General features: G+C 34.1%; 1 protein-coding gene and 1 non-coding gene across 4 annotated transcripts; both read right to left on the bottom strand.

Annotated features, from left to right (window-relative positions):
* Positions 1-306: 306 nt before the first annotated feature.
* ISA3 (isoamylase 3) lies at positions 307-24037 on the bottom strand. Of its 3 annotated transcripts, XM_022275652.2 has the most exons (24): positions 23716-24037; positions 23589-23643; positions 23418-23489; positions 22306-22463; positions 21827-21905; positions 19665-19898; positions 18933-19037; positions 17765-17869; positions 16951-17085; positions 16726-16812; positions 16424-16481; positions 14381-14444; positions 13569-13668; positions 12124-12224; positions 11617-11668; positions 10067-10129; positions 9662-9751; positions 9506-9578; positions 8070-8149; positions 7586-7690; positions 7403-7504; positions 7272-7333; positions 6214-6322; positions 307-5991 (listed from the first exon to the last, which is right to left on the bottom strand). In XM_022275652.2, exons 1-24 carry the CDS (start codon positions 23808-23810, stop codon positions 5863-5865), a joined length of 2313 nt encoding a protein of 770 aa, XP_022131344.1. In that variant the 5' UTR covers positions 23811-24037; the 3' UTR covers positions 307-5862. The 3 variants fall into 3 exon arrangements, with proteins under 3 accessions (XP_022131344.1, XP_022131352.1, XP_022131361.1); XM_022275660.2 differs by lacking the exon at positions 23716-24037 and having other exon boundaries at positions 23418-23494; XM_022275669.2 differs by lacking the exons at positions 22306-22463; positions 23418-23489; positions 23589-23643; positions 23716-24037 and adding an exon at positions 22026-22203.
* A 605-nt stretch (positions 24038-24642) lies between these two features.
* Positions 24643-24716, bottom strand: TRNAQ-UUG (transfer RNA glutamine (anticodon UUG)). The gene has a single exon. It is a non-coding gene; the product is annotated as a tRNA-Gln (tRNA).
* Between the last annotated feature and the right edge of the window lie 1012 nt (positions 24717-25728).

The following is a 25728-nucleotide window of genomic DNA, read 5'->3' as shown; positions in this document are numbered from 1 at the left end:
AGCCTACAAATCCCTTTGGGTTTGTTCCCTAAAATACCAAATTTTGGAAAAGACGGATCAATCCCTCCCCCCTTAGGGCTGGCCATCACCAGCTGTCTCCTACTCCATTATCATCATCATCATCTTACACAATATTATTTCCAAAACATTAAAAATTTTACAGTTCAGTTTCTGTACCTTCGCCGCCGTAGCGCCGCCGCTGTCGTCTCTCCGATGCGCGGAAATTCAGTCATCGGAGGAAGAACAGAGATCCGGCATAAAATGAGATCTAATTAGTACTGATAAGAGTGAAGAAGCAAAGCAATCGACTCAACCACAGTAAAATGTAAATGTAAAACCAAGAAATCCAAATAAATAACAATGATAATCATAGCGCTACGCTTGCGGTTGCGGCCACCGCCTATCCTCTCGGATCCTAAGTACACCAAAAATAAGAGTAAATAAAAAATATACTAAGAGAGAACTACATCAACGACTAATGCCGATATGAAACCCTAAGATCTGCGTCTCCGGAGGAGAGCGAAGATGAGGACGGACCGATCGTGTTTAAAGAAGTAGAGCCGAGGAAATTACAGCCGCGATGATAGATCCGGTGCCGGCGACTCTGTTCAAGGCAGCGCCATTGCCGGGAGTAGAGGCTGGCGACGGAGCCTGTGACGGAGGGTTTGCGATCGAAGTTTCAGGAGTCGGAGTGGACGCTGGTGAATCTGAAGGAGCTGTAGGAGGAGCAGGTGGAGAAGAAGCCGGCGCCGAAGCTGGTGGTGAAGTTCCAGTGGAAGGAGCGGGAGAGACGCCCGCCGGAGCAGGAGATGAAGACGGTGTCGACGCTGGAGGAGTCGCTACTGCAGTCGGAGGAGCCGCTTTCGGCGACGACGCCGGAGGCGGTTTGGTTGGAGAGGAAGCCGGAGCGGCGCCCGGAGCCTGGCCCAAGGAGCCGGCGACCAAGGCGAATAGCACGAAGAACACGAAAGCGGAGGAAGCCATGGCGGTGAAAAATGCGCAGCGAAGAGAGGAGAATGGAAGAAGAAGATCGGAAGGAAGTTGCAGAGCTTGAAGTTGAAGATGAGGGATTTAAGGGTTCTATGGCTTTATAAATATATATACACACGCGCGTCGACGCGCGTGAATTCTCGAGGGAGACTGAGGAGTCGCCGCGTTTGTCAAAGTTAGTTTGACGGTGTTAAGACCTGTCGAAAGGGTTTCTGTTTCAACTTTCAACTTCAGGGGCCGTTTGATGATCACAATTCACAACCCTATAAACTATAAACTTAACGGTAACGGACGACTTACGAAGTTCCCATCTTAATTTTATGAGATTTTCTTTCTATTTCTTGTTACAATATTTTACTAAAAAGAATGCAATTTAGTAATCGAAGAAATACCATAGGTTAAATGAGATTAAGTTACTCCATCAGAATATAAATCAATGGATCATATATCCTTAAGTTTAGAACTAATTTTTTCTTATAAACAATAAATTATTAAACTTTTAAAACTTTTAATAAAACACGTAGTAGTAAAGATTCGAACTCAATTAGGGATAAATACCTTAACCAATTGACTTAAACTCAGGTTGATTATCTATATTATTTTTGTACTTTGAAAACATTCTTTAATAAATTTTCAAATTTGTATTTTTAGGTCTCTTCGATAACAGAGAGCAATTTGAATGTAGTTCAGCTGGTTAAGACACCTATTTTTTATAAAAAAATTTACGAGTTTGAATCTTTATCGCTACATGTTGTACTAAAAAAACATGAACACAACTTAATTAGTGTTAAAGAAATTTATTTATTTCTGCGGTTCAAATCTCCACACCTCAAATGTGGTGGATTAATTTCTAGCGTGTTCAAACATTTGGTAGCCACAAGATTAACTTTTAAAAGTCCAAGTACCAATTAATTTTTTTAAGGCACAACTCTAAAAGTTCAAGATTTATTAGAAATCTCAAAGCTACGTAAACTAATAGACCTAATATAATGCTGGACTAAACTTACCATTTAACCAAAATTATATAAATTATAAATTATAAATTAAATAACAAAGGGAAAGTCATTTTAGGATAAATATGAGCAACACTCCAAAGTTGACATGTACAAGCAAATGATCGACGATTCCATGGCCATTTTTTATAGTGAGAAATTCTTTATTTAAAATATTATATATATTTTACACTTGTTTCAACTTGTCAGAAGACAAAGTTTTGTTAGGGAAAAGAAAATGAACAAGTCACTAAGAAAGATTTTACACTAGTGAGATTATAATGAAAAAAAAAGTTTACTTCTTTAAATATAGAATATTAAAATAATGTAGATCCAATCCAAATATCTATTTCCAGACAAAATTTCGCATGTAGTATTATTAAAATATAAGAATGTCCTTTGCAAATAGACTTTGGTCGTCGTATTAATGTGTATTATTTTATTTTGTTTTAATTTGTAACTTATTATATGGCCGTGATTAAATAAATTATTTATAAGATTAGTGCCTCCTCAATTATGATAACAAGTAAAAAGAATTAGTGGAGATGATCTAAGTATGATCGCCTAGTTTAGATAAAAATAATAAAATCTATTTTAGTGTCTAGCACAAACTATGACTATTACTATCTAATTGATTTAATTTTCTTTTTAGTGTTTAAATCTTGCTCATTATAGATTATTCATTTCTGGATAAGGTAATAAATCTATTCCAAATTGATATTTTTCAACCTATATTTAGGTCAACATAGCTAAATAATTTATCGTGCTCAATTTTTATTACTTCTCAACAAGTTTTAATAAGAAAATATTTAGTATATTTCGAAAGTAGAAAAACCAAACTGCAACTCAAAAGCATATAAATTGAGTCAATTCAAACCTAGTTGGGTGAATAAAGCAGGAATTCTCTTGAAATTGAATGGTTTTAACCTAGAGTTAATAACACGTTATTTTTATATGGTAAAATTGAATTTACCAAGAGGAATTGTTCCCAAATATAATGTTGAGGCAACAAGGAACAGTGGAATTCTTGGCAAAATAATTTCATCATTTACCCACAGGATTGTCCCACCATTAATCCACAAATATTCTTGAGATCACCCCCACTTCCTCCTTGTGCTTGGAGCACTAGGACAAAGAATAAGAAGAAGAAGAATCCAACGGACTCACTGCTTAGAAATTAACATACAGTTTATTCAAATTAGCATCGAGATGAACACCAAGGATCATTTATATTTTTACTCGGATTAGTGTTCTATTCGGCTCCTAAGTTTCAAAAATTGATAGTTTAGACCCATCTTTAAAAAATGCTTCTAAATAATCACTCATAACAAACTACTGTTTCTGTTTTAACCCTAGCTTATTTTCATCGACTATTTAAAATTATTTTCTAAGCAGTCGAGAGAACTATCTACATTCTAAAGTGTAATTTTTTTTATATTTTTATTACTCATATAATACAAAGTTCTATAATATGTGTGGTTCAACACATAGTGAAGTAAATCTTGCCTGAGCAGTACTAATTTTATTTTTCCTTCTAGAATTGCATCACATCCCCATGTAGGTAATCTAAATCTTTTGCTTGTGCTTGATTAGTGAAAATCTTGTGAGCAGAAATCCGTTGGAAGGTGACTCATGGGACAGTTCTAACACCTAAAGTAATGAACTAGATTCCTACATCAGACCAAATAGTTATAGGGGAAAAAAGAGGAATGAGAATTAGAATCAGGATATCGAACAATCAAAGTAATCCGGAACCACCATATGAACCATGATATTCAAGGATCGAAATTAGACTTAAACTTATATGTCAGCTCAAAAATCTATAAATAAAAAATTAAAAGTTGAAAAATTAATTAGATACTTAAGTCCAGGATGTCAACGTGAGTTTAGCTTAGCGATAATTGACACCTATCTTTGATCAAGAGGTCATGAGTTCGAATCACTCACTCCACTTATTCTATTTAAAAAAAAAAAAGAGTCCAGAAATCGATTAGACACGACCTTTGAAAGTTCATGAACCAAATTTATAATAGTTGACCAATAAGCCAAGACCAATGTAAATAATAAATAATTTAAAATGAATGAGTTCAAACCATGGTGGCTACATATCTAGAATTTAATAACTAAAGATAGTGGTTTCGGGCGGTGAAGGCATATATGTATAAATTAACCAATAAAATCTTTATAATATACACAGGCTTCAATAATTCTATGCCTCCAAGAGTAAGAAATAAATCATAAGCCCATACATTATGTCCCGCTGGTGAGGGAACAAAGGTTCAAAAAGCATTGTTGATTCTAGTGGTAGAAAAAAGGCAAATAGGGGCATCATCTTTTGATGGTGGTAATTGGTTGTCACCGATTGGGCCGGTTAAGATGACAGTTGTCAATGGCAAAAGGCAGGAATCGAATAATTACCAGATTGTGAAATGTCACTCCCAGTGACCTTCCACGTAATCGTGGCTAAGGGCCGCACCAGTCACCAGTCAACACGGCCACCACCACCTAAACACTACCTTTTGCTCTAAGAAATAGCAAGAGGGCAGCTGTACACTGCCTTTGTCAACCTCAACGGTACCATATTATTTTATTTTCCACATTTTTTCTTCACACGTGTTTCTAATTCTTACCCTATCTTTCTTCTCTCTTCCTGGTTAAGTTTTGTTACTTCAATCTTGTGATCCCTAATCTAATCTGTCATAACCTCTAGCATTGTAGACTCTAGTTGTACACTAGCTCACACAATCTCTCATAAATTTTATTAAATATTTATTTTCTAAAATACAAACACCATATTCACATCTTCGGGACAAAAGATCATCAAAGTTCTTCTCAAATAGTTGTTTACCCACCCACTTATTTCATTACGAGCGGACTTTTATTTAAGTTAACTTTTCTTATTTAGGAACCATCATGATTCGCCTGTTGATCCAAAAAGTCAAGATATATTCTAAAGAATTTAGAAGAAATGTGTTCAAATTAAATACCTATGATTTAATATTCTATGAACTTTCTTGACACCCAAATATAACACGACAGTTTTCCTGTGTATTGTACAATTAATCGAAATGTGCACAAATTGGATCGAACACTTACAATTATTAGAAAAAAAAAATTCTTATTTTAGTACATACCCATTTGTCTAATAAAGTTAAATAACTGATTATATTGGAAGATGACTACCCAAACCGCACTGCTAAATAATTGGAGCTCACCATTTTGTTTCGTATTCGAGAATTTATCTTTAATTCCAAAATCTTACGTCTCAAAGGCTCAACCCTCCTTTTGTTCGGCTCCTCAGAATTTTATCTACAGAGTTAACTTTAGGGCAACTGACATCTCATTGAATCTGTACAATAATATCTACAATGATATAATATTGTCTAACTTTTAACTTTGATCATTTTGCTTTTAAATGTTATGCAAAAACCTCCATTCTAATTGAAAATATAGTATAAAATCTTTCCCACTTCTAACTAGCTTGAGACCATGTTTGCACTCTCAACAATTTCTTCCTCCACCAAGTATTAAATAAAACTAATCTACTTTTGCAAGATTTCCTCTCACAAGGACGAATTTCATTCAGTCAAAATATTAAAAATCACAGAAAAGTCAATTCTAAATAAAATGGATGTCACGACAGTATGACACTCATTTATCTTATGGTCATAACTTTATTCACATGTATCAAATTGTTGAAAGGAATAGCAATAATAACATTCCAATATGCTATAAAGAAGTACCTGATGTCCATGTCGCGGATAGCTCTACACGTCCTCCATTAGATTGCATAATTTATTTCTTCCATAATATTTCAATGACCATCTTGTATATAACTTCATTCTTCTGCCTAATGGTGTGGTTAATTCTATAGTTAGTATCAAAGTTCTTCGTTTTCTAACTTTGCTTTCAGAAGAATTGAGGAATAGGGAGCCAAATTATAGGTGCTTCCAACGCTTGGAATGCCATCCACCACAAAATCATCAGGAGACTCGAGGTTGGTATCCACCTGCATTAGAAACGAAGAGCCACAAATATGATACAAGCCGCGGCAAAGAATTCATTTACGAACATGGATAGAAAAATGTGCATTAAAATGTGAATATAAGTTCTTGGAAGGACGTGCAGTATTCTGAGACTTGAATTGTAAAGATGTGTGGAATTGGTCAGCTTTTCCATGTTATGGAGAAGTAAGAATTGCTAATAACAAAATGGTAAGTGAGAAACTAACCACACGAAACCATCTTCGCTTTGTCGGAGGAGAGGGTAATGAAACATCGACGTAATAATGATGAGCATTGAAGGCCAAGTAAACATCTTCTCCATTATCATCATGAAGCCTGTATGGAGAAAGTTCTTAGAAGTAAATACTTGGATAAGAAACAATTCATTAATAAAGAACAAAAGAATAGCCTATGGACAGAGGCCGAGACAGTCCCTTTACAAAATAATTTCGTATTCCTTAGACACTACCATGAGGTTAAAACATGAACACTTGTTACAAAATGAATCCCAAGACTTAGCTTTGTCTTTAAAAGAACGAGAGTTCCTTTCCAACCAAACATTCCACAGTAAAGCTCTAGAAGCACAGCTCCACAAAGCTTTAGTCTTTCCTTTGAGATGCCACTCGTGAAAGCATTCTAAAATTCAACCATTAAATACTAGTAATTTTCAAAACCCATAGGGATAAGTTTGCATAACCAATATTGTGCACATCTACTTTACCCGATGGGTCCCAGGAAGATAGTCTAAACGGCACATAAAATTTCATGGACTTGTCCCTAGTTAATCGAATATATATTTGTATATCTCATAAACCTGTACTGCTATCGGGCATACCTCTGACATCGAACTGTCTCATTTTCTCTCCTTATCCATTTTTGTTCCTTTGGGAGAGGAGATAACAAGTGCAGATCATAGAGTATGAAAAAATTACAAGTAAACCCAAACGCTAAATAACAGAGAAGATGGTAGTGACCAGAACTCAATCCTCCTATACTACCAAAGGCCCGGGGGCTATTCACTAAAAGCTACAACACTATCTTAGAACGAACAACAAAAAGACAAGTTTATGTTTGATCTCTATGGTAGGTAAAATGCAATCAAGGTACATTATATTAGCTGCTTAATACAAACAATATGTGTTGGCAATGTGCAGATTTTAGTACTGATTCAATAATCAAATCAACATCAAATGCTGAAAATTTGATTCCTCGTGCATAATGGACTTGGCAAAAAAAAAAAAAAAACATGAATTTTCAAGTTTTGTAGAATTTAAAGAGTGCTTACGTGTATGCAAGAAATTTACTGTCAGGATTGTCCCAATTGCTTTCATGCCAAGTAATATCATCCTGCAATGAAATACTGTCAATCCTAGGAGGAACGCATTCTGAAGGTGAATAAAAGTGAAGAGAAACCACCTTGTGGAGAAAATTTTCCCGGCAGAAGATTTGGGGATGCTCCCTCCTAAACTTTATCACTTCAGAGAAAAATCTGAAGTGATCCCTCTTCCGGGCCTCTAACTACAGACCAAAAAGATAAATAATTGATATATGAATTTAGATTATACGAGGGCCAAGAAAGGTCAGCGGCAAAACAAGGACCTGTCCCCACTGGAAATGGTTAATAGCTGTATCATGTCCATAGCTATTGTTATTGCCATAACGAGTATGCCCATATTCATCCCCCATTAACATCATTGGTGTTCCCTGAAAATATGCAATCAGAAACTTACATTGTTCTTCATAAATTTCAACCAGCTAAGGCCCATGTCCCAATAATAGTGAAGATATAACTACCCAACTCCAGGGCCGAGTAAGGGATAATAAGAAAAAGGACATGCCACCAGGGATAAAAAGCATCACTTCGATGAACAAAAACAACTCCAAAACCCATTACTGCTAGGTGTGGAAAAAAGAGTTTTCTACTCGATCGAACTTCCAAAAAAGAAAAGAAACAAACAAACAAACTACGAAAAAACAACCAGATCTCTATATTTTGAAGCATAGCATATCTAGTAGTGGCAAACAAAATGATACAGAATTTAAGAGCATCTTGGTTGGGGGAAAGGTTTTGGATATATTGTACCTGAGACGTCATTAAAGCCAAATGGAAGTTTTTCATTTGCCTTGAGCGCAAAGCTTTAATGCTTGTATCTTCGGTTTCTCCTGTCAAAAAATAGACATTGAAAAATAAAAAATTGCATAAATAAGAGTCCTAGAAAGGTGAATGTGTTTTCTTGGATTCTTCTTCATGGGAAGCTTAATACTGCAGAAGTTCTTCAGAAAAAGCTTCCTTCTTCTGCATTACTACCGTCTATTTGTGTCCTTTATAAGGAAAATGGGGAAGATTTGAATCATATTTTTTTCCATTGCTCCTTTGCTGCTGCTGGGTGGTTTTCTCTGTTTTCTCAATTTGGTGTTGATTGGGTTTTGGATTACAAGGCAGAAGCCAATTTGGTCCAATTGTTATGTGGATTTCATCATCCTTACTCCATGGCGCGGGCTTTGTGGATCAATGTTGTGAAAGGTTTTCTTTATGAATTGTGGTTCGAGAGGAATTTGAGGATCTTCGAAGGAAAACATAGATTCATGCTTGAATGTCTCAATTCTGCTAAGTTCAAGGCTTCTCATTGTGGATTCATTTTCTAGCTATTCTCCTGTTCTTATTTTCAACAATTGGAGCGCTTTTATTAGTCCTTTGTAGTTCCTTGTTTTTACTTTATGTTTTTATTTAATGCTTTTCTTTCCACTCTTTCGAGAGTTTGTATCTTTTAACATTTTATTACTTTTCATATCTTCAATGAAAAGTTAGTATCTTGTTAAAAAAAAAAAAAAAATTCATTGGTCTCTCTATGACCACAAGACCAACCAACTCATCAACCCACTATCCTTACTAATGAGAAACATACCCTTCTAATATTCTAATCATATCATTAATATTTCCCGACTAATATATCTAAGAAACATACTAGCTTGAAGCTCTTCTTGTGAAACTCATAAATGGCACAGGAATTTCCTTGATAAACTCTATTAATGTCCAAATCTAATGTTTACAGAGGGAATTTCAAAAAACTTGTTGGAAATCTCATCTATCGTAATCACAGTAACAAAAGCTAACATATGAAAGTTAAACAGTTGTTATAATTTATAAATGTTGTTTTTAAGGTTTATACCCAAAGTAGCCAGCTAACAGAAAGACGAATGGAATAAAGAGAACGCTGAAATTCATTTTATGTATTTAGAGCAAAACAACATTGCAATTTTCGATAAGAATGTTGAAGATGCACCGTTTAATCAGCCCATTTCATTTGGGCTCTCTAATTTATTTTTCTTCTCATCCTCACTCAGAAAAGGCCCATGTTGGGTCTGTTCTTTATCCTTTTATCCTATTCATTCTGGTAAAAAACATCAAACAAATTGATAGTATTTACGAGTAGTACTGAAACAAAGCAATGTTACATTGAAACTCAACTGACTAATTAGAAATACGCTAATAGAATACTTGCGAACGGTTGCACCTACCTTCAAAACCACAATTCCAGCTGAAGTTATCATTGCTTCCATCATTTCCGCCTTCTCCGTTGGCATCATTGTGCTACACAAACGAGAAAATAAAGTCAGACAACAAATTTAGAGGATGAATTCAAAAGAAAATTGGCATATGAAAACTATACATACCTTAACATTGTAAGAAACTAGATCACGAAGTGTAAATCCATCATGAGCAATAACGAAGTTAATACCATGATAAGGCTTACGCTTATTCACCTGTAGAACAAGTCAAAAGCCTAAACACGATATTTCAAGGAGCTTGTATACATCTATTTATGTAATAAGATAGAAGTTAAATATTAATAATTGTGAAGATACAGAATGATCTACACATAAGAACCGATATTTTACTGCAGGGACACGACCAAGGGTCCAAGGGCTTAGGAAACAATCCACGCCATAATTCCATATCACAACATAAAACATATGAAGGTGTGTGTAACAAGAAACTTTAATGTTTGTCTCTAATCAAAGTAATGTATTTGAATCAATTCTCACCAAGAATGACACAAAAGAAACACTGAAACTTACTTTGTAAAGATCAGAAGACCCAGCAACACGAGTTGCAAAGCTTCCTTTCATGCCACAGTCGCCCTAAAATTGGAAAATGTATAAAAAACATTATCAAGGTATGCATATGCGAGTATGACCACAAGGAAAAGTCATCAACAAATGGTAGCAACCCATTCTTCCCCTCTTCCATGTCCTCTTAAACTGGAATCAAGGGAGAGCATAAAAAAGAGGGAAGAGTCATCAACAAATCTGCCCCCTCCATGTTCTCAGTTATTAGAAAAGTAAAGACCCTACAATTACATGATTCTCTAATGGCATCAGAAACTTAATATAGAAGTAACCGAGCGTTGGGAAGTATTTTTCAATATTCTAAACACTTCTAAATTTTAATGATTTTTGTTTATGTATCAAAAGGTATTTTAAAAAGTTAATAAATATTTGCACCTTAAAAGCAAGTACTTAACCTGTGTTTTTTCACCCGTATTTGGTTTTAAAATTATTACTCAAGAAGCACTCTCTTATAAAATAAAAAACTTACTCCCCTAGGAGCACTAACTATTAGTTCCAATATAGTCTTTCCAATCAAGCACGAATGTGAAAGAAATAATTAAGACAGCAAGAAATTAAGAAAAAAAACATAACAGAAAATTTAGATGGGCGACATCTAATTCTCAGAAATTCTACGATCAAGACAACTACCTGCAGCTCCAATTGAAATCCACTGAGAAGTAATTGAACATTTATAGAAAGCTAATGCACGCTGACAAACACTGTGACATAAGGGGTTTCAATTGGGTGATCTAATGTGTCACTTGTGTAAAGGTAAAATTTATACAAGACAGTATAATAAACTGCATAAGAAGGTGGGTCCTTGTAAGATACTTCAAAGAATTGGTCCAAACGCCTATAGAGTACACTGTACAGTTACCAGCTGGCTTTCACATATCCCATATCCACTATCCAGTGTGGCTAGCATTCGAGTACTATCCTTCAAATAGTTTTCAATTAGCAACCTAGACTCAGAGACAAGTTTTTAAAGAGAAGGAATTTGGGGTACCATATTATGTATGGGCTGCTGTTGGTTACTTATTGATGTAATTAGTTACTGAATATTCTATTGAGGTTTTTACCGTTAGTTAATCACCCAATTATGGCCTCCTTCACTCGTAAATATGGAACGTTAATCAGACTAATAAAATTTGTTATTTGTTGTAAGTTTCCACCACTAATTTAGTAGTTACTGGGGTTTATGAAGATTTTCCTGAACTTAATATGTACCAGCTACTCATAAATGAGCTACAATCTCCAAAAATCAGAGAATCCATTACAGAAAAATACTTTATAATTATACATTTAGTAAGAACTTCCTAATTATTGTAGATGACATTACTGCCCAAATGCTGAAATCCAACATTATATAAAGATCAATAGCCTCAAATTCAAGAAAATAATATAATTGTGAAAAAAAAAATCCTTTCCATGTTTGCTTATTTGATCCAATATTGACTCACATGTCAGGAGAAAGAAAGAAACAAACAAACAAAAACTTTATTCCCACACAAAATTACCTTAATAAATTTTCTAACGTCGTCACGGTATATTCCGTTCCACTCAGCCCACCTGCATGAATGAATGTAAGAAAGACGGATTACTGCTTTGATAGAGAATAGAAAAGGAAAGAAAACCATCGTGCAAACCCCAAAGTAAAAACACTTGGTGTCCATTCATAACGATTAAACTTACCCTACAAAACCAATTTCATAAAATGTAAAACTAACTATATGTACAATCAAGAAAATGTTTATAAACAGCCAGTTGCAGAGGAGTTGACTAGACTTTAAAAGAGAACTTAAAAATTTGGGGCCAAAAAGCCAGATGCTCAACGAAATATACAATAAGAGAAGGAATAGGAACATATTGTATTTCATGCAGAACACAATATGTCAATTATTTTATGTTAACTCATCCCCCACATGTTAAAATATCACAAATTTTAAAAACTGAGATTAGTGGTAATCTAAAAAAGAATATATCAGAACTCAAAATAGATAACGCAGAGGGAAAGAGATAGCTACCGATCCCAATTTGGAAATCTACCAACAAGATAAAGACCTCCACAATCCCAAGGTTCTGCAATTATTTTACACCTTGATAGAATAGCATCTTTCGAAATTTCCTGAACCAACAAAAGATATAAATCTTGTGCCATATCTTCCGACTTGTGCTGAAATCAAATTAATCTAACAAGAGGAAAATATCTATGGAAGAAATGAAGATGGCTAAACTTAACACCAAACATGCAGTTAATTAGATTAAAAGATTCACAAGTAGACCCGACATTAACAACCTTACTTGAACGAGATTGGTTCTATAGGTTGTAACAACTGTGTCCTTCAGTTCTAGGTAGACCCATCATTAAGTTCAACAATTACGAATTTTCAATGGCAACACACAGATAGATCAACTATCTCAAGGAAGAGGAAAAACAGAAAATGCAAATTGACTTGACACTGAAGAAATTAATATATTTAGGAACTTCAGAACTACAGAAGAATAAAAAAATTTGTGGATAAAAAATAGCAGTATGAAGGCCTCTGTACCAATGACGGCACTCATGTGGAATTATGACAATAAAAGATTGTGCATTCTTTTCTTATTTATAAGACAATAGAATGGACAAGTAATTAGAGAAAGGTGCACGCAAAATCACAGGACTGAAATTCTAAAAAATAAAATTTGCATAATCAAAATATAGGAATAGAAAAGAAAAAAAAAAGATAGCAAGATGAATACAATCCCAAGTAATTCAATTAATTTAAATGCAACCCTCCTGGAGCAAGCTCAAACCAAATAGTCACAAAATTATCAATCTTTCTTACCAGCTGGACCCCGTTTCTCTATTTATATCTAGTGTTCTCTATCAAACTCTTAGCAAATGCAGGCTTAATACACTATCCCTACTTTGTCTTTGACAATACAACCTTTCCTGCTAGACCTATCATCACAAAAAATAGAAAATAAAAAGACTGCTTAAAGATCCAGAAAGAAGTTATATTGGAACTTCAACCAAACTGCAGCAATGAATTCCCCACTTATGAAAAAAATTGTTTTGTACTTCCCGGATGCAGAATAAGATGCCAAAAGAGAAAAATTCAAACACAACTTCTTCCTCTTATTTCTCCTTTAAAAGTTGGAACCTTACAAAACATGATAAATACTGTGGTATAAATTATAAAATGAGATATAATATACAATTTCCAAAACGTAATCTATGTAAAGAGGTGCAATTCATCTCTTATTCTAGTCCAAGTCAACTACTCTGAATGGGTTTTGAAGATAGTACGATTCAAAGGAGCAGAAGTTAAGCAAACCATTGAAATCTAACTCTCCAATTTTTTTCTTGTTTCCAAGTAAACCTGTAAAAGGGCTTGATAAACTCCAAGCTTAGGTCGACATAACTGTAGGATTCATGCCTGTAGGCTGTAGGTAAACAGAAAATCACGTACACAAATTTACATACCCTTATGAGTGGAGGAGCACTAAGTGGAGCACCATCAGTTCCCCGGCAAAGAGTACTAGCAAGATCAAATCTAAAACCATCTACATGATATTCAACTACCCTGAAATTGAGTGTCAGGAAAGGATAAAATGCAGGAAAAAAAAAAAAAAAAAAGACAAGAGCAGGAGTAGCATATATACACGAAATAGGAACTAAAAATAGAGTGAGATAAACAAATATGAAGCTCAGTTACAACATACATCTACAACTCCTTTCTTTATTATTATTATTATTATTATTATTATTTTGATACCCCAAAGGCCTGGACATCAAGGGTTTTTGATAATTATATTATTATTATTATTTCTTTTCTTTTTAAGCACATCAAATCCTGAGAAGCAGCACCAGCTTTGCATCAATAACGTATTTCAATTTCGAGCAGCTAAAAGTGGACTACGTACATGATACAATCTGACATAAAATTACATATTCAAAACTGCAAGGTGCCTATATGAGGACAGTTATATGAATAAAATATCCGATTATTCGTCAATCTTTTAGTCAAAGAACAAAAGCAAGATAGAAAGAAGCTTGGGACATCAGGATAAAAACAAGTCTCTCTTCAATCTGTTATTGCTCGTTAATATTGAAAGTTATGCTTACAGAATCGTATTTACAGAAAATGGAAAAACATATCTCACAGCTGAAAAAGCTCATATATATCAATTTCTTGCAATATGTTCCTAATCAAGAAAATGTAACTAATTCTATCTGAAAAATTAAAGCACGCAAAAGCAATGCTTTCATCATCAAGTTGCGCATGAAGTCCATACCAGTGTCTTAAGCTGTCAAGAACTAGTTCCATGACCACAGGATGGTTACAGTTTAAGGTGTTTCCTGCAAAAAAGAAAATTGAGCAACTCAAGACTACTCGGAAGGTTGTTGAATTTCAAACAAATGATATTTATCTCAATGGGGTTTTTTTCCCACTCCCAAATGGAGTTTGTTTCTTTGAACATGTTGTAACCTATGGTTGAAAAGTTTGTTTGTTGTTTAAAAAGAAAGTGCCACCTCCTTATGGGGCCAAAATCCAACAATTACAACTTGAATACTTGAAAATATATAATATATTTTAATTATATATTTTTTTATTGAATCGAGATTTTTTTTTTTTGGTTAACAAGAGAAAAGAGCTTGTATTATCAAAAAAGTGCAAACAGCCTAAGGGCTTGAAGTAGAGAAAACCGAAAACCGGCCCGCACATAAAACTACATAATAGCCTTCCAATCATACAAAATCACAGGGAGGCTATAATTAAAAAAAAAAAAAAGAAAGAAAGAAAGAAAGAAAAGATCTTGAACACCACCAAAAAGAAGTATACTATAGATTGCCCCAAAAAATATCCTCTGTAGCAACACAATCTGCAAAAATCCTTTGGTTCCTCTCCTTCCTTAACAGCAAAAGAAACACTCTAACAGCACAATCCATAAGACCTTGACTCTATTTCTAAGCCTAACTCTTTCTTTTGAACAAGAAACGAGAACTTTCATTGACGTACGAAAATCAAAAGAAGTTATAAAGGATAACAAGTAGAGAACTAAGCCTAACTCTTGATAGACATTCCACACTCCAATCTTCAATCTGATATGGAAGACAAACCGATAGGCCAAACTCATTAAGCAAACGCAACCGCCAATTTAAAGCAAAAGAACAATGGAGAAAAAGGTGGTCTAAGGATTCATCACTCTTCAAACCAGACCGTGGGAGATAGAATCTAGTTATGTAATTTCCTTTGAAGCTTGTCCCCGTGTTAATGCTTCTAGAGCCCATAGGAAAAATTTTACTTTTTGGGGGACCTTAAACTTCTCAATCATATTCACCAAAGGAGACTTCAATCTATTGTTAGAATTAAAAAGGTGGAGAAAAGCTATTTCGGACGAGAAACAACCTAAGGGATCAATACACCAGTGCAAACTGTTTTTGCCCTCTCCCAATCTAGTGGAGTCTTATCTTCTCAGTGAAGGCAATCCAACTACCAATATTCCTATCAAAAACACCTCTTCTCAAGCCCAAATGGTTGGCTAGGCAGTTACTTGCCTAAACGGTCACGGATAACTACAGAATAACAATCAATATATCCTACTCATCTATCAGCATTAATACCAGGCCGGTATGAAAAGTAATCCTAAATCTCCTCCTTGAGCTAAGTAGATAAGGTAATAGTGCATAAACGTCAGAAAAATTGGCAACATAAAAGGTTGGGTTAATTCAGTGATCAGTAGGAAGCTCCATAATGTATGCATTAAGTACACTTTTCCGAACACAATAGATCTACCTTGTAGCAACCTAGATAGTGCCCAAGCTAACATAAGTTCCGCAGGGACCATGCTGTGCCATAACCAACATGAAGTTAAACTCTCTCTAATTTCACATTTGAACCTTTTTCCAATTAAACGTCTAGAGAAAATTTCCCGTAATTCATATCCGTCGCTGAAAATATTTTACTTCATAGGTAGAAAATTAGGGCCCATCATATATGAAGAAATATGATAGTGCTAACTAAAAGGACTAGGAAATAATTATTAACTTTAACTGCCTCTCCTGCATCTCTTCCTAACTGCTCCGTCCCCCATGGCCCCTTGTTTACCTATCAGTCTTACATGATGATTTGATAAACTCTGGTCATCAGTTCTCCAAGCATAAGTGAAGTGCTGCAAGGCCTGGGCCTAGCATTATTCATGAGTGAAAACTTGAAGAAAGCTACTAGAGCTATGTTCAAAACTAAACTTAGAGATGCAAATTGAAGAAACAGAGTTATGCATCAGTGCAAAGCTTCTGTTAGTATAATAAGCATAATCCCAAGAAAAAATATTTACCACAGCCAGAAAAGTTCAGCAGTTGACCATTATTCTTTAGGTCCAACATGTAATAGACCTGCAGAAGAAATTTATGAGAAATTTAGAAAATTCCAACAGAAAATTTTGACACAGACCGAATTCAAAAAACAATGCAAAGACAGTAAGCCTGCCAGAAAGAATCACATTGGAATTTTTTTCCTTAATTACCAATTAAAGAAAGAATAAAGATAGATTACATGTGGAATTGAAAAGTCCATTTATTTTTCTGACTAGAAATACATATCGACACAAAAACTTACTTAAAGAGTTGAGTACAACACCTTATTATCAATGCCACGAAATGAAGTGGTATAAGGGTTTGCATCATCAGCCTCGTTGGTATGGTTGTACACAACATCCAAAATGACCTGTAATAAGAAAAAAAAACTCACTCCGGAATGAAATAGAGATAAAAATAAATCAGGGAAAGTTACTGCCAACAAAGTGGCCGAGAATGGAATCAAATGTAAAATCCCACCTATGTGTACATTAAATACATGATTTACCTCTATCCCAGCAGCATGCAAGGCTTTAACCATTTCTTTAAATTCCTGCGAAGCATTAAGAGGTCCTCCACCAGCACTAGCATATCGACTCATTGGAGCAAAAAAGTTGATTGTGGAGTAACCCCACGTATTGATCTTGAAGTAAAAGTAGGCATACAGGCCAAGTTAAAGAGAGTGTGAAGACGGAGTATAAAGCTCACTTCAATACAAGAATAAACACAAATTATAATTAAAAATGTATTGATCAACATACTTCTATAGAATAAAATTTATTCGAGTACCTTTTTTGAGTTCTTGATTATCATCACAAACAAAGAAGTATGGGTAGATAGAGACATGATGGTAAACTTCGATTGAAATCTTTTTTTACCATAATTTATATAGAATCATCAAAATATGTAGATATTTCCTTTATTTAAATGGCCATGGCCCCACCGCACAAAGACAAGAGAGGAACCAATCATTTTAGGCGTTTTGGTATCATAATTTGCAAGTTAATGAGAAATTTATCTTTTTAGTTACTGTAGGGGTTAAATTAAAAATCAATATGAACTTCAATAAAATTTTCTTTTACTAAAATTTATCTAAAAATCATCATTCATAGCACGTAGATTCTCTTTATCTATGTAGCCATGACCCCCAAAATACCAAAGAAGAACCAACTTTTCAGGCTTTTGGGTATGAGAGTAGACTGCACCAATTCAGAAGGAAGAATCTGATATAAGATTTCTGATCTAGGTATTTCAAATCAAAGACAATGATGGCTTTCAGTAATCAACAATAATGGAGAATCAAGTTATTGCATAAAATTTACCATATGATCTCTGGGGTTTGAACGCCTCTGAAACTCTAACTCATCAAACTCGAAGACAGGCAATAATTCAACTGCATTGACACCGAGCTCTAGCAGATGTGGAATCTTAAAAATTCGAAAGGTAAGAGATTTAATATATAAATCTACATAAAGAATGGAAATCTCTAGAGGCAAAGAAAAAAGAAAACTACTTGTAAATTTCCAAAGCATCAAATGGAAAATGTAACATTTCCTCTGTAGAGCCAGGATCTTACTATATTGTTAGCTAAAGGCAATTATTAATACAGCGTAATTTTCTGTTGGCAATGATTTATAAACAAGCAATGGGAGAAACTATTTCATTGTTACTCTTCAATGAAGAAGTGTTTGCAGCCTAGGTTTATATATAACAGAACACACAAGAAAAAATAACCAAAAAGGGCTAGTATATTCTGCCACCTAGAGAAAAAGTTAAAATGTAAAAAACTGTATCGGCCAAAATAAGTCGACTACACCAAGCTAGAGCTAAAAGAAGACAAAATATAAACAATATAAGTAGGCATTTTTACAAAAGAAAAGAACAATTCTCCCATAAGGAACTGATATTCTGACAAATTTCTAAGATACCTAATAGTGCTCAATTATTTATCACCAAAAAGGAACAAAATTCCAAAGCACCCATAATCCTGGTTTTTCTTTTTTTGGCTTGAAGAAAAAATTTAAAAGCCTAAAAGGAACGAAATTTCAAAGCACCCATAATCTACGTTAACTCTGATGATAAAGTTAAAACAGACAGATGTCTTAGCGTGCTAAATCTTATTTTCATAGTATGCCATAACGATAACTCCTCCCATCCCAAGCAGGGTGGAAAGGAAGATTGATCTACAACGTTAACGATAGAATTCATCTACATTTTAAAAACTTCTATAATGTTATATGCACAGCAATCTTTCATTCCCTAAGTTATAGTCAGATATCTAAAGATATGATCATTTGTATAATAGAGAATACGATGCAGTAAATCATAACATCATTGCTAAGCTGTCTATGATACAAGTAGAATTCATGTATGCGCCATAAATCATACTTTGGGTTCTTGCTAAATGAAAAAATTTTGATGTCCCACAAGGCGGATAAAAAGAAAAGCATGGACAATCCCAGCGCTCTGCTTTAACAATATAATCTCTACCTTCTCAATAACACCCAGGTAACTGCCCCGTGTGCTTGAAGCCAGGCCACTAGATTCATCAGCTGTGAATGAGCGGACATTCATTTCATATATTACAAGATCTTTCTGCAAATAAGTCCGGAAATACATAGTATGTCAAAGTGTAAAACATAAATACGAATATTCTAAAGAAAAAATTAAATCCATGTTGGAGAAGCAATGAAAGACTTCACATGCGGTAAAACTTATTTGACAAAGCTAACAAAGAAACAAACTAGTTTTCATTGTCACAAATGAAAATACAAAAGGATACGAAAAATAATAACAACTTATGCCAAAAGTCTACTATATCATAGACTACAGATCAGTTGCATAATAGAAGACACAAAAGGTGGTTCGAGTCCTCTGAAAACTAAAAAGGTACACGATTGGCGGAAAGGACAAAAGCTAAGCTCTCCAAATGAACTCTGTGGTGTTAGTCTTAAGCAAAGTCAGCCCAGTTCTCAAATCTAACCTTGTCGCAATTTAGTTGGGAAAAGAAAAGCCAACATGTATCCTCTCCCTTAATCTGTCTTATATTTTACAACGATGGTATGACGAATGAGTTCATGCATTTACTCATGTAAAATATACATGTTTGTTCATGCATTTATTCATGTAAAATATACATCCTAAACATTTAAAAGATATACTTATATACATAATTGTGAATGCACCTCAAAATTATTCTAGCAACAGATAAGAAATTTTTACCTCTAAGATATTAGGAAGCTTATAGTCATCTCCCCAGTCAAAAGGCATGCTACCAAAATCATAAGTCCCAAGAAAGCCAGATGCCTTATTTTCACCCCCAAAATATCGGCGACCTTCAACGAACTTTGCATAAGGATCTAAAAGAACGATCCTATCATCAAATCTATGCCCATGATGCCAACCTTGAGGACCATCAATCCTATAACCATATAGGACATTTCTCCGAGGTAAATCCTGCTCAAAGAGCAGTATCAAAATTATAAAATACAAGCTTCAATCATTTTCTTTTACATGTATACCAAACAAAAAAAGGAGTCAAGCTCAAACAAAGGTCTAGGGGGATCTATCTAACTAACCAAGATCACAACGAAAAGAAAATGACAGATTCTTTGTTGCTAGGTAACCAAAGAAAAGCGTTGAGATGCACGCACTCTAAATCTCATGTCACTTACTTAAGACATACTTTAAAGAAGTTCTCACTCATTCTCCAGATTGCCCCCAACCCCCACAATAAAAAACAAAAAGGAAAACTGGTGCATGCGTCCAGGTCAATGTGCATGTGCGTATCTGTGTTTCAAGTACTACCTATTCTATGGAACTCTTTTTGTCCAAAGAGAGTTAATTTCATGGTTTGGATTCTTCTAATGGGCAAAGTTAACACTTCAGAGACATTACAAAAGAAAATGCCCAATTCTTTGATGCAGCCACTTGGGAGTAGAAATGCCATCATGTTGTTTACTGTGCAAAGCCATCATGTTGTTTACTGTGCAAAGCAAGTGGGGAAACCCAAAGACATGTCTTCTTCTCATGTAGCTATGCAGTGGTCTGTTGGAAAAAATTCCTATCTATGTTTGGAGTTTCATGGGTGTGGGATCTGGAGGCGCCTCAAGTCATTTTTCAGCTTTTCAGTGGACTGCAAGCAAGCTCTAAAACTAATCTGCTTTGGGCTTTTGGAATAAAAGCTCTTCTTTCCGAATTATGGTTTGAGAGAAATCAACGAATATTTGAAGGCAAGAATCGATCTCCTATGGAGTGTTTCTCAATCGTAAAATTCAAAGCCTCCCAATGGTGTGTTCGTTCCGATCTCTTCTTTTCTTATTCTCCTAGTATGCTTTGTATGAATTTGGAGGCTTTTATAATTCCCCTTTAAGGAGGTTTCTTTAAGTTTATGGTTTTTATTTCTTCTAATGCTTACTTTTATTTATTTCCTGTACCTTCACTCCTATGGGAGTTTGTATCTTTGAACAATTTTGTTCATTTTCATTTATCAATGAAAAGTTCGTATCTTGTTCAAAAAAAAAACTCTTTTGACAGGTGACTATGTGTGATCACATGCATGCAAGTATAATACCATCTTAAAAGCTAATGACCACAAAATTGTTCATCTCACAAGTAATTTTAATAATTTGCATCTTAAAATCAGTAAACTATCGTTAACAAATATGAAACTAAAAGGAGCATGCAAAGCCCAACTGAGGGGCAACAAAAGATGACCCCGAAAACTATACTGATGCCACATGTGATATGAACTACAACACAGAATTAAATATTAATTTTTAAAACAAACTTCTAAGCAATATTCCATAGTTCTAGAGAGGATCAAAATTAAAAGGAATTGTTTGTAAAGTCAATCCAATCACCAAGCCGATCAATACACTAAAACTTTCCAGAATTAAAGAAGACGATGGCTTTCTTGTACAGATCACATAGATAATAATAAGAGTAAAATTTGAAACCAATTAGTCAAAACTGCAAGCTAGAAAACTAATCAGATTATAAATTATATACACATTTTTATTCTGGTGGTGCAAGTCATGTATGGACTACTGTCCAACCATGCCTGCATAATTGACTCCATTAGTTCTACTCCCAAGTGACTTCATTAGTCTTTTAGGCAATTTTTAATACATGCTTTAGGAGTTTTTCCTCTCATTTCCAGCAAGCAATATAATACGAGATCAGAAAGTATTTGATCCGACATGTTACAAAACAATAAATACCCATCAACAATGCATTTTACCCTCTAAATACCAAAAATAAATATAACATGAGATTTCAAATAAGTTAAAGTGACGAGGATGATAACTGCAAAGAAAATAAATAAATAAATAAATAAGGCAACGGTACTGCAAAAGTTAAGCAATATATTTTTCCTAGTCAACCTGGACACGAATGTGCCAAACGTCTCCAGTTCTATTGACGTGAGGATCCAATTTGAACTCCAACATTCTATCATCAATCCTGAAAGGGCCAAGAAACGTTACCATCAAAAGCTTGAAGTTGGAAGAATGAACAGGAAAAAGATATAAAAATTGCTGATATTACTAAACTAACAATCTAATGAATATTCAAGAAGACAACCTCAACCAAGAAAGAGAGAGAGAAAAACACGTGAGATTCATGCAAAGTTATGTTGAAGATAAAGGTAGAGGCCCCTTCAATTGGTATAACTTTAGTATCCCAAGTATCACATCCTTTCAACTCCAAGCCAGCAAGACCAGTGGAAGTTGTCCATAGATGTAAAACGTCCATTACATATTGCAAGTTAATATCTTAATAAGTGCATTTGCACCAAAAATTTAAATTAATAAGTTAAGAATTGGCATTTTGTCCCATTACATATTGCAAATTAGAAACGCACCTCTCATGAAGTGATAAACAAAGTGTGACAGATGTAGCATGCTTTGAGAAAATGGAAAAATTGATCCCATTATCGACTTCTGATACACCCAAGGGAAATGCTTCGCCTGGGAACATTTTCAACATTGGGCCAGTGTCCAAAATTTCAGGGGCTTCTTGCTGATGTTGCAAAAAGAAACCACAGGTCGTGTTAAATGGATTGCTACAACGTTGTCAGGCAATTTTTTTTTAATAAGAAATAATTTTATTGATGATATGAAATTATAATTGGGGAAAACTTCTCCCAATTGGATATGAGAGAAGAAATATTATAGAAATTAAATAGGGGGACATTTACACCAAGAAATAACCAAAAATACTATAGCATCAAAAAAACCGGTAGAAGTAGCGTTTCTGCATCATTGAATATTCTTTGATTTCATTCTTGCTAAATGACCCATAAGAAAACTCAAACAAAATAAGAGATATTTCGTTCTTGGTTCGTTCTTTCAATATAATAGATATTTGGCCTTAAGTAAAACCAAGAACAGATAATGACTTCGAACAAGATGAAGGGATGTTGCATTGTTACATATAATGAACGAAAAGTTACAAAGATCCCAATTTCTCTTATCAATGTTGGAATAAATTGCATTTTAAAGTCACAGTGGAATCTTATTTGGCACATTAAACTAGTCGATGGCCAAATGGCAAAAGCTTCATGATCTGAAAATAAAGTGATCAGTTAATCAATACTGATGGAGAATAACTTGACTAGAATGATGGTCCGCAACATCTAAAAGGTCGATATCCTACATTCATTTCCAACTTATCAGGGATGTGGCAATCAGATTGTCGAAGAACAATTTGTTAAAGAGAGACATCAGTTCCTCTATCACATCAACAAATAAAATGCCACGTTGGCACCGAATTTATTTCTATTCCCAGATCTCATAATTGATCAACTACCTAACGGTTAAGCTCTTCTCTGTCTGAGATGACCAGATAACACAGCAAATGAGATTTTTAATTTTCAAACAACAATTTGTCCTCCGTATTACTGACAGCGCAAGAGATGTATGGAAGTAAAATTTTTACTAAAAACAAACACGTCTACAATGAACAAGTACGGACCTCTAACACGCGATCTTGATCACGGCGAGCATACGCAGTTACAACGCAATGCTTGGCACCTCCCTCCTTTGTCTAACCTAAGCAGAAAGCTCGGCCAAGTCACTCGCAAACACGAGACATTCAAAAGTTGAAAGCAAGCAGACACAAGAGCGGATTCGTTAACAACCATACCTCACCAGAAATCTCCCGGCAGCTGCTTCCTAGCGCTCGCTTCCCTGCCTTCAATCTGTCCAACAAATTAAGCAAATAAAATGAAAAAACTAAATCGATAGAACGACATTAGATTGATGAAGAGTACCGCAAGTGAAGGAAATGAGAGCCTCCGGTGCAGGACGCAAAGAGAGGAAGGTGAAGAGCAGAGGAATGGCAGAGAGATGGAGATCGAAGCATCATCAAAACTCGAATTCAGATTCCAAATGGAGCTGATACTGAAAGAATTTTGGCGCCAAAGCGTAGGAAGTAGTGATGAAGATGAAGTTCATGAAATTTGTTTTCACTTACGGATTTGGAAAATCGAGCGCGGCAACGAAAGCGGATGCTTTTTCATGTCTGCCACGTGAACGGATTACAGGGGATTTCCAAATTCGTTTCTCTCTTCACTCTCTATACGTTGTTATAGCCTTACAGCTTTGGCATGTCCTCTTTCTTAAATAAATATCAAATTTTTTGTGGGTCCCACCATCTCTCTTCCTGATAATTCACATCAATTTGATAATTTTGCTTCTTTCGTGATGTTTACCCTTTTTTTTGGTAGGTGTCGGTGTACATGCTGGTTTACGCGTACCTCTACTCATCACGGGACAATCATCTTGATTCTAGAACTACCCTGATTCTACAATCGGAAATAAATAGGAATTATTAATTTTAATGTTTACAATTTTATTTTTTGTTTTCAATTTTATAAAAAAAAATTAAGTATTTTTTTACAGCTATTTATGTTTTTTATTTTAGATTCTCCTACACAAGTTTTACAACTTAAGCATTTTATATCATAAATTCAATTTTTTTTAGAAAAACATAAGCTTTTCTATTTTCAATTTATTTTAAAATATAAATCAAAATATTATTTTATAATTTTATGAGGTTGACAGCCCTATAATTTATTAGGTAACATAAATCAAAAGCAAGTGTAGATCTAATTTTGGTACTTAAAATGATTATTTTTTAAAAGTAAAAGATCCAAACAAATATTTTTAAATTATAACTTCTGTTTTTTAAATTTGTTTGACTACAGTGGGAGTCAAACCCACGACCTTTTGATCCAAAGTCAAACGCGTTAATCCACTGCACTATGCAGTCGGATGATTCTTAACATCTAGAACCAAAATTTATACGTAATGAAAACTATTTACTACACATTTAGGAATATATTTTAAGACATTTTCGTGAGTTTAATATCATACTACTCTTTAAAAATATCAGATATGAGATCAAAATAGACGTTTTGAAAATTTTTTAACTAAAATAAACAAACGTAACGTTTTTTTGAACGGACCTGAAATAGTATTATAGTTAAACCTTTTTGAAAATATATACATGTAAACTGAATTCAATGTAATCAGGTTAATCTCGTTTATAAAATTTTCCAGAAATCGAAAAATTAACTCAGGCTAGTAACGCAAGTAAAATGTAAAAAATTTACAATAAAATATAATTAAATTTATACTGAATAAGGTCAATGTCAATAAACGACAAACTTTGGACCAATCAACATGAAACTTGCTGGGTACATCAACTTAATCATTTATAAAATTGTTAATATAAAAAATTATTTATGGACTTAGTGATTTGTACAACACGTCGACAAAATAAATACGAAAAATGTAGTCAATTCATAAAAAGATTTTTCAGTTCTCTTTTCTTAAAAAACCATAACAAATATTCAAAATGACAAATAACTGGTGATAAACAAAATATAAATAAATAAACATTTCACTATTTTTAAATACGTTAAAATTTATTAATATTAACATTATTTTGATATTAATAATATTTTATTAATATCTTTTTATATTTTATCAATTTTTTTGCAATACTATAAAAATATAGATTCACTTTCTCATGTCAATATCAAATCCATAGATATGTAAAAATGTTGATCCGTAGATGAAAATTTAATACTCAAATCATGAACTCATAACATTCGCACTAATCACAAGTTTGGTCCAAAATATACTAAGAAATATCTCTTCCATTATGCATAGCAATTGATAATAAGTTGAAGCATTCTTATATGTTATAGCTTGGAATTATAATCACCTGTTTACAAAATAATAATAATAATAATGAACTCTTCAAAACTGCTGCCATC

The sequence above is a fragment of the Momordica charantia genome, assembly GCF_013281855.1.
Source record: "Momordica charantia cultivar OHB3-1 chromosome 11 unlocalized genomic scaffold, Mcharantia_2.0 BLBB01000011.1, whole genome shotgun sequence".
NCBI classification, from domain to species: Eukaryota; Viridiplantae; Streptophyta; class Magnoliopsida; order Cucurbitales; family Cucurbitaceae; genus Momordica; species Momordica charantia.
This window is presented reverse-complemented; position numbering and strand designations above follow the sequence as displayed.

Excerpts from the sequence above, each read along its gene's own strand:
- ISA3 (XM_022275652.2), bottom strand. The coding sequence starts at position 23,810 with ATGATGCTTCGATCTCCATCTCTCTGCCATTCCTCTGCTCTTCACCTT. Across the intron at positions 11,669-12,123 it reads AGATTTCCAAATTGGGATCG|GTGGGCTGAGTGGAACGGAA; the intron begins GTAGCTATCTCT and ends TCATTCATGCAG. Across the intron at positions 7,505-7,585 it reads ACCATTTCCAGTGGGGACAG|TTAGAGGCCCGGAAGAGGGA; the intron begins GTCCTTGTTTTG and ends TTTGGTCTGTAG.